We start from the raw sequence: 15,188 nt of genomic DNA, 5'->3' as shown, positions 1-15,188 counted from the left end.
ACTTGATCTATATATATTTCAATATGATCTCTATATAAATATGTTTCTTTTTCAGATATGCAATAAAATTTTCTAATAGAAGATGACGTTTTATTTCGAAATATTTCCCAATCGTTATTTACATAATGTGCATATAATTCCACAGTGAAATATTACATGTATTCATATAATAATTTTCATAAAAAAATAAGGATAGTTTTTCATATTACTCTCTGTTAGTTTTTAAATGAAAAAATGTGAAGAACTCAAGCTGTACTGGTTATCGGAGTAGTCTCGTCAGTATATAAAAAGCTTTTGCTTTACCAACAAATCTTGTGTATACTTATGGAGTTTAGCTCTGGGGTTATACCAGCCAAGGCCATAGAAATATTATACGAATATTCCAAAACAAGGTACTGCGAGGTAATTTTGATACTCCATACAGTCGTACATTTGTAACAACAAACTGCATAAGGACTTGAACAGAGCTGCTAGTTAACTCGGAATTATAATTCAGAACATTACACTTTTATTCCCTGTTAGGAAAAGATGAAAAATAAATATTATTTATGCCGTTGAGACTTGTTCCATTTCTTGAGTGAAACAGTCGATATTAAAAAGTAGTCAGTTACTAAATAAACAATAGAGGTTTTCAATCGATAATTCCCAGATAAGAATGTCCACTTTATAAATGCTCTTAATTTGTAAGTTTTTAAAAATTCAATCGTAGCCATTGCAGATAACAAGGCTGTATCTGCCGAAAAGTTATAAACAGCTATTAACTAAATAAAATGCTGGACAGAAAAATGGTGTATCAAAATAAATCAGTGGATATTTATTTCGCCAATAAAATAATGAAACGTAAGTTAGGATATATAAATCAGCAAGTAGTCCCGTATGGAAATACAGCCAAATATTAAAGGGGACATGGGCCTTAATGTTAAACTCCAATAGAAGCCACATGTTAAGAGAAAAAATGCAGAATTCAAGCCAAAGTATAAGAAAAGATACTGGTTATGGCGTAGATATTCAGCCCTGTCAATATATAATAAGCTTTTGCTTTACCAACAAGTCTTGAAACCAATGTGTACTTATGGTGTTTAACTCTGGGGTTGTACCAGCCAAGGCAATAGAAATATGCTACGAATATTCCAAAACAAGGTACTGCGAGATATTGTTGATGGCCCATGATACATTCGTAACATTATCTATAACGTTATCAAGGAGTATGCCCAAAGACATGAACCGAGGGTCCATCAGAACATCAATATTGAGGTTCTTCACTAGATAATGATGACGTTACAACTCAGAACATTACATTTTATTCTCTGTTATGAAAATATGAAAAATAAATTAATTATTTAAGCGGTTGAGACTTATTTCAATTTTTGTGTGAAACCGTCGATATTAAAAAGTAGTCAATTACTAAATAGACAATAGCGATCTTCAATCGATAGTTCCCAGCACTAATAACAAATAATAATGTTCACTTAATCAATGCTCTTAACTTGTATTTTTTAATACTACTTCACAGTCACATCTAAAAAAGGTATCGTGATGAAGTCGACGTTCAAAGACATATCAAACATTATCCAGCAATTTAAAGCATCTCCGCACAAACCGTCGTAAGTTATTCAGACTTTTACAGCTTCCTCTCGTACTCCGACAGCGCGTATAAATCTTTTGAAGGTGGTCATACATTTTTGTCATAGTTCCCGACGAATTCCCGCTATTCATACGGTCCCGTGTTCGACGGGATCGCGTTCCGACAGGGAATATAAACGTTCCGATAGCGGGCGAACGATGAGGGAAAAGTCAAAATGAAATTCGTCGGCCAATTTACAGTTTAATTTCTTCTCCCGGCCGTTACGCTCGCCCCCCGACATTCTTCTGGATATTAGTTTTGTTCCATGTCAGAACGCAGTGACAGGCAAAACCATTTTTCACTTTCCGTCTTAGCAACTTTCAAATTATATTGTTTTCCCCTCTTGTCAGTCGTGTAATTCTCCTGTCGATATTATTGCCAAGAAATACCGAAAATACTCGAAAAAATATCGTTGGATCTCGTACCGGATGGTGGTATCACTGCCAGAATAATATTACGAGACTGAACTGAACAATACAAATTTAATTATTGTATTTTTTACTCTTTCTGCTGTATAAAATATTAGCTTAATTAATTAGTCTTGTTCTAAAGTCTATATATGTCCAGTAATCAGATCAGGTGGTGTTAAACGATTTAGTTTACGCACTTCACTATCACGTCGCATATTTGGCTGGTTAGCGAGTATGTTGGCATGTATTGACACTCTTTCGAAGTCTTCACAGAAACACGTTGAATTACACTCGTTTTAGGTTCAAGAGGAATATCGCGTTCTATCACTTTATTTTAAATATAGTACGGAGCATTCACAATGGCACGCAACACTTTATTTTGAAACCGTTGAATGATGGTTATATTAGATTTGCTGGCGGTACCCCATAGTTGGATTCCATATGACCAAATGGGCTTGAGTATAGACTCATACAGCAATATCTTGTTATGTAATGATAACTTGGATTTGCGCCCGATGAGTCAATACATTTGACATAATTTAAATCCAAGTTGTTTCCGTTTAGAGAGTATGTGCTTCTTCCAGGTTAGGCGTCGATCTAAGTGCATACAAAGATATTTAACATGCTCTACTTGGCGGAGTTGAGGATGAATGATATTCACTGGTGGACATGTTCTTCTATGCAGGGTAAACGTTACGTGGGTGGATTTTGTTTCATTGGCTTTAATGCGCCATGTCTTCAACCTTAATTGTATTTGCTCCAGGTTGGTTTGTAGGTTTATTGATACTGTGACTGGATCTTCATGGGAAGCTAAGATTGCTGTGTCGTCTGCGTATGTTGCCACAGTAGTTATTTTTGTGGTGGGCAGATCGGCCATATACAGAAGATATAGTATTGAACCCAGTACACTACCTTGCGGAACTCCTGAATATATGGGATTTAATTCGATATGTTCATTGCCTCGATTTACAATAAAATGTCTATCAGTGGGATAGTAACTGATAGTCTGAGATATATCTAGAAAAGCAGCCGAACAATATCTTTTGCGTCAGTCAGTTTGATTTAGGTCAGTGTTTATGTTGTGTACAGGTCTATGCACTTGTTCTATAGTCCTATGCTTATTGCGAAAATTTCGAGATTATCGGTAATAAATGTATAGGCCGGTAGGGTCACATCAACTGGTATTTTCCTGGATTAAGAATCATTAATATTTTAGCTACTTTCCAGATGCTAGGAAGTAATTAATTCGTAGCATAGCATTAAATATAAATGTTAATAGTACTATATCCTTTTCTGATAGTTCTTTTAAAATTTTACCAGTAATTAAGTCATAACCAGGAGCTTTTTAAATATTAACCTCTCTCATTATTATTTGTTTAACTTTTTTGAGCGTTAAGTTCTGGTGCGGCAAGTCCATTTGAAATGGCGAATCTAGAAAGCTAGTAATTTTATTTTCGTCATCTTTATGTAGCTTAGACTGTGTGTCTTATTGTATTACAAATATTTATATTGTGTTAGGTACTTGTTTATGTTCTCATTTTAACTTAAAAACGCTTTAATTTATCACTTTATCGGACAGGAAAGGATGAACATTCCATCTGTCACTCTGATCGAAATTAAAAACAAACAAAAAATTATATTATCACAAAATAGACTCCAGATTTTCACTCTATTACCGAGAAAATATTAAAGGAACTCCTAAGAAAAGCTTCCCTATAAATACTTCATTCAGACTACAATACATATGTTACCATAACTGTGGAAAGTGGTCGAAGTAATTATGATTCCTAAATCAGGAAAGCCACCTTATGAAAGAGCATCATACCGGTCTATATACTATTTCCGACAATGTCTGAATTATTTGAAAAACTTCTAATGAAAAGGATAAAACTAGTGTTGGGATCTATCGACTGAAATTGACTACGAACTGTTTAGTAATTGACTATTTTTTACTATCGACTGTTTCAGTCGCTATTTTTGGTTCGACTGATTTTACTACTTTTTACCACTGACTGTTTCAGTCGCTATTTTCCGTCCGACTGAGTTTGTTACTATTTACTAACGATTTGTTACGATTTTTAACGTTCTGTCTTCGTCGTCTTAGCCGCGACCTTGAGTTTTATGATTTTTTTGGTAGTTTGCTTGCAAATAACAATATATTATATATTAATATTATAGCATTTTGGTACGATATTTTTCAAGATTGTTAATATAATAGGGTAGAAAGATTAAAATTGGGAATGATAAATAGTAAAATATTTTGATGGTTTTTATGGCAATAATAGGTCTTGTTAAAAAATATTTCCGTTCAATAATAAATAAAGAATTTATATCATTTCATTTAGATTCTTTTTAATTATACCATGGATTAGCTTTTTTTCTATGATTATGTGTATGTTTAATTTTTATATAGTGTTTAAGGTTATTACGCATCTTTAACTTTTTTTTAAGTTCTATTGTCTATGTTTATTATATGTTATTTATTATATATACTATAAACTAATTTAGAAATAGCAATTAGCACACTAAAATACAATAAAATATTTGTGGGGTATTATTCCCATCCTTTTTACAGATCCACAGAACATTGAAATATAAAAGTAATTCTACTTCGTTTAAAATTAAATTATACATTGCATATTATCTTATCTTTTTTAAAGTTAGTTGAAGGAATGTATACCTCTCCGTCTCGCTTATTATTTAACTGTCCCAAGCAATTATCTCCGTCCTTTCTTCTCTCACAATTTATACAGGAAAGGATTCGTACATCTTCGTCTGACATCACGAATTAAAAAAAAACAGTCGAAACGTGCATTTGACTGAAAATAGTAATTAGCATTTTCAGTAGCTAGTTTTTTTGACTATAGACTGCTTCGACTCTTTTGCGAATATCGACTATTTCGACTGTTTTCAGTATATAGTTCCCAATGCTAGATAAAACCAATCATTGATGAAAATCATTTTATTCCGAATAATCAATTTGTTTTAAGGAAACAAATTTCCACGATTCGTCAGTTCCACAGAGTCACCGATGTCATAGAAAATTCACTAGAAGAAAAAAAGGTTTATTCTGTAGTAGTTTAAATATTGCGCAGGCCTTCGATAAAAGACTTAAAATGTTTTCCCCTCACCAATATTAAAAAAGGTTAGAGTCATGTATAAATGACCGATGCTTCAGAGTCTAAAAAGTTGGCTATTCTGACTTGAGAAAATACAAGCTGGTGTACCACAGGGAAGTGTATTGAGACCAGTCATTTATCTGCTGTACAACCAGGACTTGCTTACATTCTATGGAAATATCTTTGCTACATTTGCAGAGGACGTTGCAATCATAGCCATTGAATATAACAACACTGAATCAACCGAAAATTACAAACAGCTATTACGGAAACGCAATATTGAATAGAAAAATGGCGCATAAAAATGAATAAAAATAAATCAGTGAATACTGCTTCCAGCAACAAAAGAATCAAGCACATGCCAGTATATATATAAATCATCAAGTAGTCACGTATGGAAATACTACTAAATATCTTGGAATGGCCCTTGATGTTATACTCAGATGGAAGCCATGTGTTAACAACTCAAGCTGAAATATAAAAAATATATTGGTTATTGGGTAGATATTCATCACTGCCGGTATATAATAAGATTTGACTTTATCAACAAATCTTGAAACCAGTGTGTCCTCTGGTGTTCAACTCTGTGGTTCTACTAGACAAAGTAATAGAAATATCATACGAAGATACCAGAACAAGGCACTGTGAGTTATTATTGATGCTCCATGGTACATCCGTAACAGCCCATTGCATAAGGACCTGAAGATAGAAATTACCTATAACGTTATCAAGAGCTAAGCCCAAAGATATGAACACAGGCCTAACCAGTAGATTAATATTGAGGTTCTCCAGCTTCTAGATAATTATGACGTTATAATTCAGAACATTACACTTTATTTCATGTTATGAAAAGACGAAAATTAAATATTACTTAAGCGGTTGAGAATTATTTCTTTTCGCAAAATAATTTTGATGGGAATCTGTGCGGAAATAGCAAAATTTTCTCCCCAATTTGGGAAGTTTGACTTGGAATATTGGGGAATTTGATAAATTGGTATTAGCAACCTTGCTTACAGAGTCATATTTCGACTGAGTTTGGTGCAGTGATAGCATTAACATTATAAAGAGCAATCTACTTCTATATAAAAAGAATTACAAATTAGTCCGAAACGATATTAAAAATTATGCGAATTATTAATATTCTAAATATTATTGAAAAATTCCTATTTTTAATAATTTAATTTAGTTTTACGTATTCCCTCTATATTTTCCAATATTTCAATGTTTATTAAACTCAGTTATTGATTTTTAACCGTATTGGAATACTTTGTTTGTATCAAATGTTATTACGTATTCTAGTATATTAGTGAAATCGAGAAAAGTAATATATCTCATGTTGCATATTGCATTATGTAGGTATAATATAATGCATTTTATATTTTAATATTTTATTTTTATATTACTATATTCCAAAATATATCAGTAATTTATTTAAACATCGGGAATATAAACAATTTCTGGCATTTTTAGATGAAAATTTATGATTAAATATTAAAAAACAACTTATATGCATTATATGCAAAGTACATTCGATATGAAATTTCTGAAACCCAATTAAAGTGGTCCAGTTTGTAGGTTATTTACTAATAATATTCCTTTTACAGACCCCAAAAAATGATAGAAGGACTATCTGTTATCTGTTAAACATCAACCTTCGCGTTTTCATAGAATGGTATCAGCATTTTTTTTGAAAAATAGAATGCCGAACTTAATAGTTACATATCTTTTAAAGTATCTTTTTTACCAACGAGGGTTTATCTGGACTGAACCTACTATTTAACGTGGGCTCCGAATCACGGTCCTCGGCATTAAGCCTACCGATCGGCGAGTGACCAACTTCAAAAATCAACCGTCCCGGAAGACATCCGGTCTTAGCCGGCCTGGTTACTGGCGTGACTGGTTTCCTTTTCCTAGTCGAATTTTGCACTCACAAATATTAAACAATCACAAACACACATTTACGACCATGCCCCAGCAGGATTCGAACCCGCTACTATCGCAACAGTAGGAGGACCATCCTGTCGCCTTTACCACTGCGCTAACCAAGCCGGCAGTTCCATATCTTATCGAACGACAGAGTTTATTAAACATATATATGTCTCAACTGTATTTGATTACGAATTTTAGAGAATCCGCATGTTCTTTGTGACAATATCTCTTAAAATATAATTTTAATGCATGAAACGCTAACATTTGTAAAAATTACCATATTTTTACTAAATTACAGTATTACAACAACCAATGAATGTACCTGATTAATTTTTATAATTAAATTACCTTCGTTGGACGCGCATATGGTAAAATCAAACACTAGTTTACAATTTATATAATGCAAGCGTCCATAATACGTTTTCATTTATGGAAATAAATCAGTCTTTTTATATAACCATTTGTTTTAAATTTCAGTTATGATATTTTTGCTAAAAAATATGACCGTGGGGCAGTGTTAAATGTTACTGTTAAATAAGAATAATATTTACTACAAACGTATTTTTATGCTCATTATACAAACCAAGTCTTATAGCTTATATTTAAGAGGCTAGATAACTATTTTTGAAAAACTACTTAATGACAATTCTACGTATTTAATAAATGTAAGTTCAGCAAAAAAATGGGAAGGAAGAAAGGTTTGATACATAAATAGTGTAATTTTAAATGCACGTGACGTAGTTGTTTTGGTCAGAGCGGGCAATTTTTATGGGACCAGGTTTTATTTATACATTATTTTAACAATTTGGGTTATAACGAGACATTATAATGTATATAGTTAGATGATGTGAGGGTCTGTGATGTAATTATACATCGGTAAAAACTCAAAAATATTCAGAGCGAGATATTCAGATACTCCATGAATTAGTTTAACGAATAATTGTAGCTGTTTTTGGACGAAACGAGCGCACACAACAGAACTCTACAGAAAACTGAACAAACTAAGATGGGAACTGCTAGAAGAAAATGAATTGTGGGAAATCAAAAGTATATATATATATATATATATATATATATATATATATATATATATATATATATATATATATCGACGTCAAAAAATAATGTAAAAAAATAAATATCAAGAATAATATTATCTATACTCTCCTGAAGATAAGACACTATAGTCTGAAATATTGTTTCCTGTTAAATAATGAACCTCTCCCAAAGTGCACTGTATGCAGCTCAACAATCCCAGTCATCTACTGACATCACCATGCATTGGAGACAATCTAAAGGACATCCTTGATATAGACAATCTGAATCAACTGAACTCGATCAACCTCCTCAAAGACTCTGCATTATACAGGGAGATATAAACTAATAAAATAAATTAATCTTCCCTAAGATAAAATAAGTTCCCTAAATGTTATCACTCGCATCAGTCGAATACAACTATTTATATTTATTATACATTTCTAGTAACATACGTTACATGTAATTATAAATACTACTGTAGTTTGACTTCTTTATATAGGTATACTTAATTTATAAATATTATTACTAAATTATGTAGACTACAAAGCATGTAACCACGACCCTAAAAAGTTATTTCATTTAAAACGATATTAGATTTTGTTAAAATTGACTCATGAAGACTCAGACATGAAGGTTTTAAGTTATTGTTAACAAATATCATCAGCTTCTTACTGCCTTAACCGGGTGGAACTATAAAACAAAAAAGAAGAAGTTTATCCTGAAGAACTCGACGAGACCACCGCAATAAAAAGTCTCCCGAAAATCAAGATCATTTATTCTTGGAAATTAAGAAAAGCGTCGACAAAGTGCCGTCCCGAAGTTAGCGTTTGTTCCGGACAGATCCCGCGACAATGCATTACTTTCGTCTCGAAAAGAAGCATAAAAAAAGAGTCCCGGATCACAATGGACTTAAAAGGGACGCGTCTCCGAGCTTCCTCCTCGACACACGAACCAACAACACCGAAAAAAATCAGAGCGCCCCTCCCGTCTTTTATGGGAATGAAAAATATCCATATTTAAATAGCGACCGAGGACGTTTAACTCAACTTTAAGGAATAAGCGCAGCCGATCATCAATCAATGGATGGAGGGGTGGCTTTTTCCCCCCTATCGCTCGGGCGATTCTGCGTTCATCTTCTCGCCCCTCTTCGTCTACAAAACAAACTCTTCGGATATTTAAATGGCTTTCGAAAGAAGTCGACGGCTAATGACGACGGGCGGGGGGTGGACAAATAGAATAATGCACGCGGAGGGTGAAAAATGCGAACAAATAAAGTCGATAACGAATCCAACAAAGAAACCGGAATGTCGTTTGTTGGATGTGCGAGGTGCGAAGCGACGTCCCGACGAGGGAAGCGACAGGACGCCTTTTGAACATTAGTTAAACTCGCGGGGACCGTTTCGAATTCGATAAGTCGAAATGTTGATTTTATGGTGAATGCCCTTAATTTGTTATTGTTGTTATAGCAATTTAGCAAATTAACGCGACAAAGCTATTTATTTTTATCCTAATTAAGCAACGCTAAAACCAGTACATTTTTTATACTTCAGCTTGAGCGGAGACATTTTTTAACATGGAGCCTCCAGCTGTGTTTAACATTAAAGGTCATGCCAAGATATCCGGATATATTTCCATACAGCTGTTATGGATTTGTTTTATTTTTATTCTAGTTGATTTTTTTTCCCAGCATTGTATTTCGGCAATAGCTATTTGTACCTTTTCGGTTGATCTAGTGTTGTTATCTCCAATGGCTAGGATTGCAGTGTCATTTACAAATGTAGCAACAATATTTTCCATTGAATGTAGGGAAGTATCGTCTTAGACTAGTTTAAGTTTCTTAAATAATTTTAATATCGCGGAAGTGAAAGTGGAACTTCATATTTTAAAATAAATTAATTCATATATACTACTGTTCAAATGTTTTGAAATAATAAGGTGTTACCAAAAAAACGACAATAAAATAGATCGTTTATAATTTATTACACTTAAATCTTCATCAAACGCTAGCCTGGTACTTAGTTTGCTTATACAATTCCAGTTCTTTTCTTCTCTTCTTTATATGTTTCTTCCAGCGAAGTTTTGCATCGAGATTCATTCCGAGATATTTAGCGTTGTTGCTATATGGAATGATAGTATTATTTAATGTTATGGGTGCTTGTACGGTCTGTTTATAGGTGAACTGCACATGTACATATTTACTTTTATTAATTCTTATTTTCCAAGCTTGTGTCCAATTATTTAAATTGTCACTTGCCTGTTGTAATTTTCGTGAGGCTTCTTCACTATTGTCTCCGATAGCTATAATCTTAGTATCATCAGCAAATGTAGCCATCGTAATATTTTCCATTTGTGGTATATCACAAGTGTAGACTAGATAAAGCATTGGTCGCAGTACACTTCCTTGTGGTATACCTGCTTTAGCTTATTTTATTGTAGAGTAAGCTTCTTCTTGTTTGACTCTAAACATTATGGTTGTAATATATGATTTTAATAGTTCGGTGTGTTGTTTTAGTAGCATTTTCTGTAGTTTATGATTAAGACCTTCATGCCAAACCTTATCGAAGGCTTGTGCTACGTCTAAGAATATAGCTGAGTATACTTTTATACTTTCGTAGGCTTTTTCAATAACATCTATTATTCTGTAGATCTGGTCAATTGTTGAGTGCTTGTTAATAAACCCAAACTGGTGTGTTGGTATTAGGTTTTTTTCTCTCTATGATCGGTTTTATTTTTTTCTACAGAAGTTTTCCAAAAACCTTAGATATTACTGGCAGCAGTGATATAGGTCTATAGGCTCATTAAAGTGATTTAATAATATTTAACATAAATAAACGAAAAATTAAATACATTTATTGCTAGTTTTTTGGATTTTTTAAAATTCACCCATATATTCAAATACTTGTTACAAAATGTGACTCATTCTTTTCATTAGCTTATATTTATATCTTCAAAGATAATTAATACATGTACACTACCGTTCAAAAGTTCGGAAATAATAAAGTAACTAAAAACGATAATAAAACTCAAATGAAAACGTACACTAGCATTCAGTTTTGTTCAAATAATAAACTCAAATATCAACATATTTATTTGAAGATTTATTGCATTCTTTTGTATCAAGTAAAAATAAAGTGTTTCCAAACTTTTGATAAGAATTGTACATTCTAAACAGTAATAAATAGTATATGTGCCATTTAGATCGATTGTCTTTTGAAAAAAAATATTTTTAAATAATAAAAAGGGTTATATTGAACGAGACGTCGGTGATGTCGTTGTTTCTTGACGCTTCTGATTGGTTTTTGACTTAATATAGCGAATTTTTATTTAGTCTTATTATTATATTAATATAGTCCATCCAAAATAGTAGTGAGCTCAAGTATCCACTGTTACAATACTTGGATTGCATAAAATGTGGCTAGATATAGCTTAATTGGTTTTCAGTAAGGGTAATAATAAATTGCCCAGAACATGTCTTCCAATACGCGTTTTCTCTATTCACTCTCATGTTCATCTGATAAAAACCACTCTATATTATGTTACATAATTTATGTTTTTACCCATAACAACTAATACAGGCAACGTAATATTTGTTTTCGTTATTTTTCGTGTAAATACCCTGAAACATACAACGCACAAATCAATTCATAAAAATAAATAAAAGCTACTAAATCCACCCTCGAATTTATTTATTTATTGTGCTATAAAACCGTATATATACATAAAAATCCTTTTAAATATTCCGATCATTTCCATAGTGTCGTAGCCTATAACATGTTATATGTGTATTTTTAATTAATTAGACTTTATAACGTAGGTTAATTAAATAAATATTTATTGATATTTATTATTGTGTTGTAGTAGGATAGTATCGGCATTAACCATAATATGTTTTTCTTTGTTTATTTTGCTCCTATTTTGTTATTTGTTGGATTTGTTAAATTCGTGTAGCAAAAGAGACGAAGAATCGTAGGAAACTCCTAATATATTGAGTAAATTTCTTATCATTCCTCTAAATAGAAGCCAGACCTAACAAGTAACATAAGAACTCGAACCTTGGAAGCAAAAATGTGTGCAAAACGTTGCAAAAATAAGAAAGGAGCAAAACATAATTGAAATATAAATAGCAGTTATTGTTCCAATATATAAAAATAGGGACAAAAGAATCGTGCAGGCTTTTAAAGCGTTTTAAACTTTTTATCATTGGGAACAATCGACTGAAAACAGTCGAAACAGTCGATAGTCAAAAACATTTAACTGTGTTTTATATAATTAGCTATTTAAGAAATAGACCTGAAAAAAGATACACAACAGATCAGATGACTGAACAAGATTATTACGTCTTCCTCTATAACACTGCTTATTCAATATTATAGATATAGAAGCAATAACTGTTTGGATATCTGAAAAGCAACATGGTCGACAAAAAGACAACAGACATACAGAAAGTGGCAAAGGCTGAATGAAACTTTTACTATGTGACTGTTACCAAGACAAGGTGATGAGAGTGGAAGGGACTAAAGGTCTTAAATAAATTTAACAGTTAACAAAAAAAACCATTGTTGCGTGGCAAAAATAAACCCTTATGTCAAGATATATAACAGGTAAATTGAAAATTCCCCGGCCTACCATAGTAAAACACATTTTTTTGGCAATATTAGTATTTTTTATTCAATATAATTCCCTTCAAGGGTGATACAATGATTATAACGACCCTAAAACTTTTCGATACCAACTGTGTTTTATATAATTAGCTATTTAAGAAATAGACCTGAAAAAAGATACACAATAGATCAGATGACTGAACAAGATTATTACGTCTTCCTCTATTACACTGCTTATTCAATACTACAGATATAGAAGCAATAACTGTTTGGGTATCTGAAAAGCAACATGGTCTACAAAAAGACAACAGACATACAGAAAGTGGCAAAGGCTGAATTAAACTTTTACAATCTGACTGTTGCCAAGACAAGGTGATGAGAGTGGAAGGGACTAAAGGTGTTAAATAAATTTAACAGTTAACAAAAAAAACCATTGTTGCGTGGCAAAAATAAACCCTTATGTCAAGATATATAACAGGTAAATTGAAAATTCCCCGGCCTACCATAGTAAAACACATTTTTTTGGCAATATTAGTATTTTTTATTCAATATAATTCCCTTCAAGGGTGATACAATGATTATAGCGACCCTAAAACTTTTCAATACCAACTGTGTTTTATATAATTAGCTATTTAAGAAATAGACTTGAAAAAAGATACACAATAGATCAGATGACTGAACAAGATTATTACGTCTTCCTTTATTACACTGCTTATTCAATACTACAGATATAGAAGCAATAACTGTTTGGATATCTGAAAAGCAACATGGTCTACAAAGAGACAACAGACATACAGAAAGTGGCAAAGGCTGAATGAAACTTTTACAATCTGACTGTTACCAAGACAAGGTGATGAGAGTGGAAGGAACTAAAGGTGAGTATATAATTAATATAGGGTAACTGTAGTATATTGTACTGTAGAGTGTGAAAAGATATATATGCATAGACATGTGTGCAATTGTTCAGAATATACAAGTGCATTTGGTTAAAATGATTGAGTACAGAAAAAATATTTTTGCAGATATCACAAATACATTAGGGAAAATGTAGTGATTAAATATAATTTTATCAAGAAATATGTACAGAAGCGGTTACAGAAGAAACACAAAATGACTTGAATCATATATATTCATAATATTATATCCAAACTATTGTCAAAACAAGTTTTAGTGACATGACATGGTTTTATATTATTCTCTTTACTCCATGGCGGGGGAACCATGACTAACTCAATAAATCGCGATCGAATTTTGACCACTGGGTGATCACTACCGATAAATAACCACTTCTCGAAGGTCAAATCCTCCCAACGGATCACCAGATCCCCTTCGAGTCGAACGCCGTTCCCGAAAACAAAACAGGAAACAAAAATCAGACAGCACTTGTCCGCCACTTTAATCAATCCATGAAATTTATATTCTTCCGCGCTCGTTTCCGACAAGGAATATAATATTTCTTTCCCGGAATCACAATTCATTCTGATAAATTGCCGCCGGGTTCGCCGCCTTTTTTTTTTCCTCGTCCCCTTCCTCCCACTAAGCCCCCGCCTCCACGCCGTAATCAACTGTTGCTCGACGGAGGGATTTACGACCCGTTTTTCGGAGGTAGAGGAGGAGGAGGCGCGTGACGCCTAACTAGCGCCATCTCGCGAATTTAATTGACACGATAATAGAGACGGCGACGTAATTCGGTCGGCGAGGAGAAAAAGATAATTCGATACTCACCGTGGAGGGCCTTGAGGTAAGCTTTGCCGGCGTTGATCATTTGTCTGGCTCCGGGGTTGAATTTGTCGAGAATGTTCTGGAAAAAAGAATGGGCACGTTTCAATTTTATTACAATAACTTTTTTTTATCAAATTATATTCTGGTAAAGGTGGAGAACTAACGCTGGGAAACATCGGATGAAGTCGACTATCGTTCAGTAATTTACTGTTTTCAGAATCTATTGAACATAACACTAAACTCACGTCATCAAGATGTTTAATGTATTGCCTGCCGCAATTTGTAAATTCGTTTTATAATCAGACAATATTTTCCTTCTCATTTTATTGTAAATTAGCGACCCGCCCCGGCTTCGCACGGGTGCAATGCTGATACTAAATTAAATACACTACAGAAAAAATATGAACGTTGTATATAAAAACATAGCGGCCCGCTCCGACTTTGCACGGGCATAAAATATATATGCCTATGTCACTCAATGAAAACATGATTAAAATCGATCCAGTATTTTTGGTTCATTCATTACTGCCCTTGGCCTGCACGCATTAAATTTGGAGTAAAACAATTCCTCTTCCCCTATACTTACTATGAAGATTTCCTGCTATCTTTGGAATATCTAAATTCATACAATTTTTATTACATTACACATTTTTAAACGCAAATTTTAAATTTGTAATATCTCCGAAAATATTTGTTTAACTTACATGCTGTAAGGAACCATATTGATCTATATTAATTGCACACT

The 15,188-nt window shown here is 32.9% G+C and overlaps 1 protein-coding gene across 1 annotated transcript in view; it reads right to left on the bottom strand.

Annotated features, from left to right (window-relative positions):
- The window catches only part of IRSp53 (Insulin receptor substrate 53 kDa), a 265,161-nt gene that overhangs the window by 135,965 nt on the left and 114,008 nt on the right, over positions 1-15,188 (bottom strand). The window contains exon 4 of the mRNA XM_076415642.1: positions 14,447-14,522. Within this exon, the coding sequence (XP_076271757.1) occupies positions 14,447-14,522 (76 nt within the window). The remainder of the gene's footprint in view (positions 1-14,446; positions 14,523-15,188) is intronic.

The sequence above is a fragment of the Rhynchophorus ferrugineus genome, unplaced genomic scaffold (genome assembly GCF_030347505.1).
Source record: "Rhynchophorus ferrugineus isolate W39M unplaced genomic scaffold, kcgeb_rfMv2 rfM10, whole genome shotgun sequence".
NCBI classification, from domain to species: Eukaryota; Metazoa; Arthropoda; class Insecta; order Coleoptera; family Curculionidae; genus Rhynchophorus; species Rhynchophorus ferrugineus.
The sequence above is the reverse complement of the archived record's forward strand: the minus strand, read 5'-3'. Positions and strand labels throughout refer to the sequence as shown.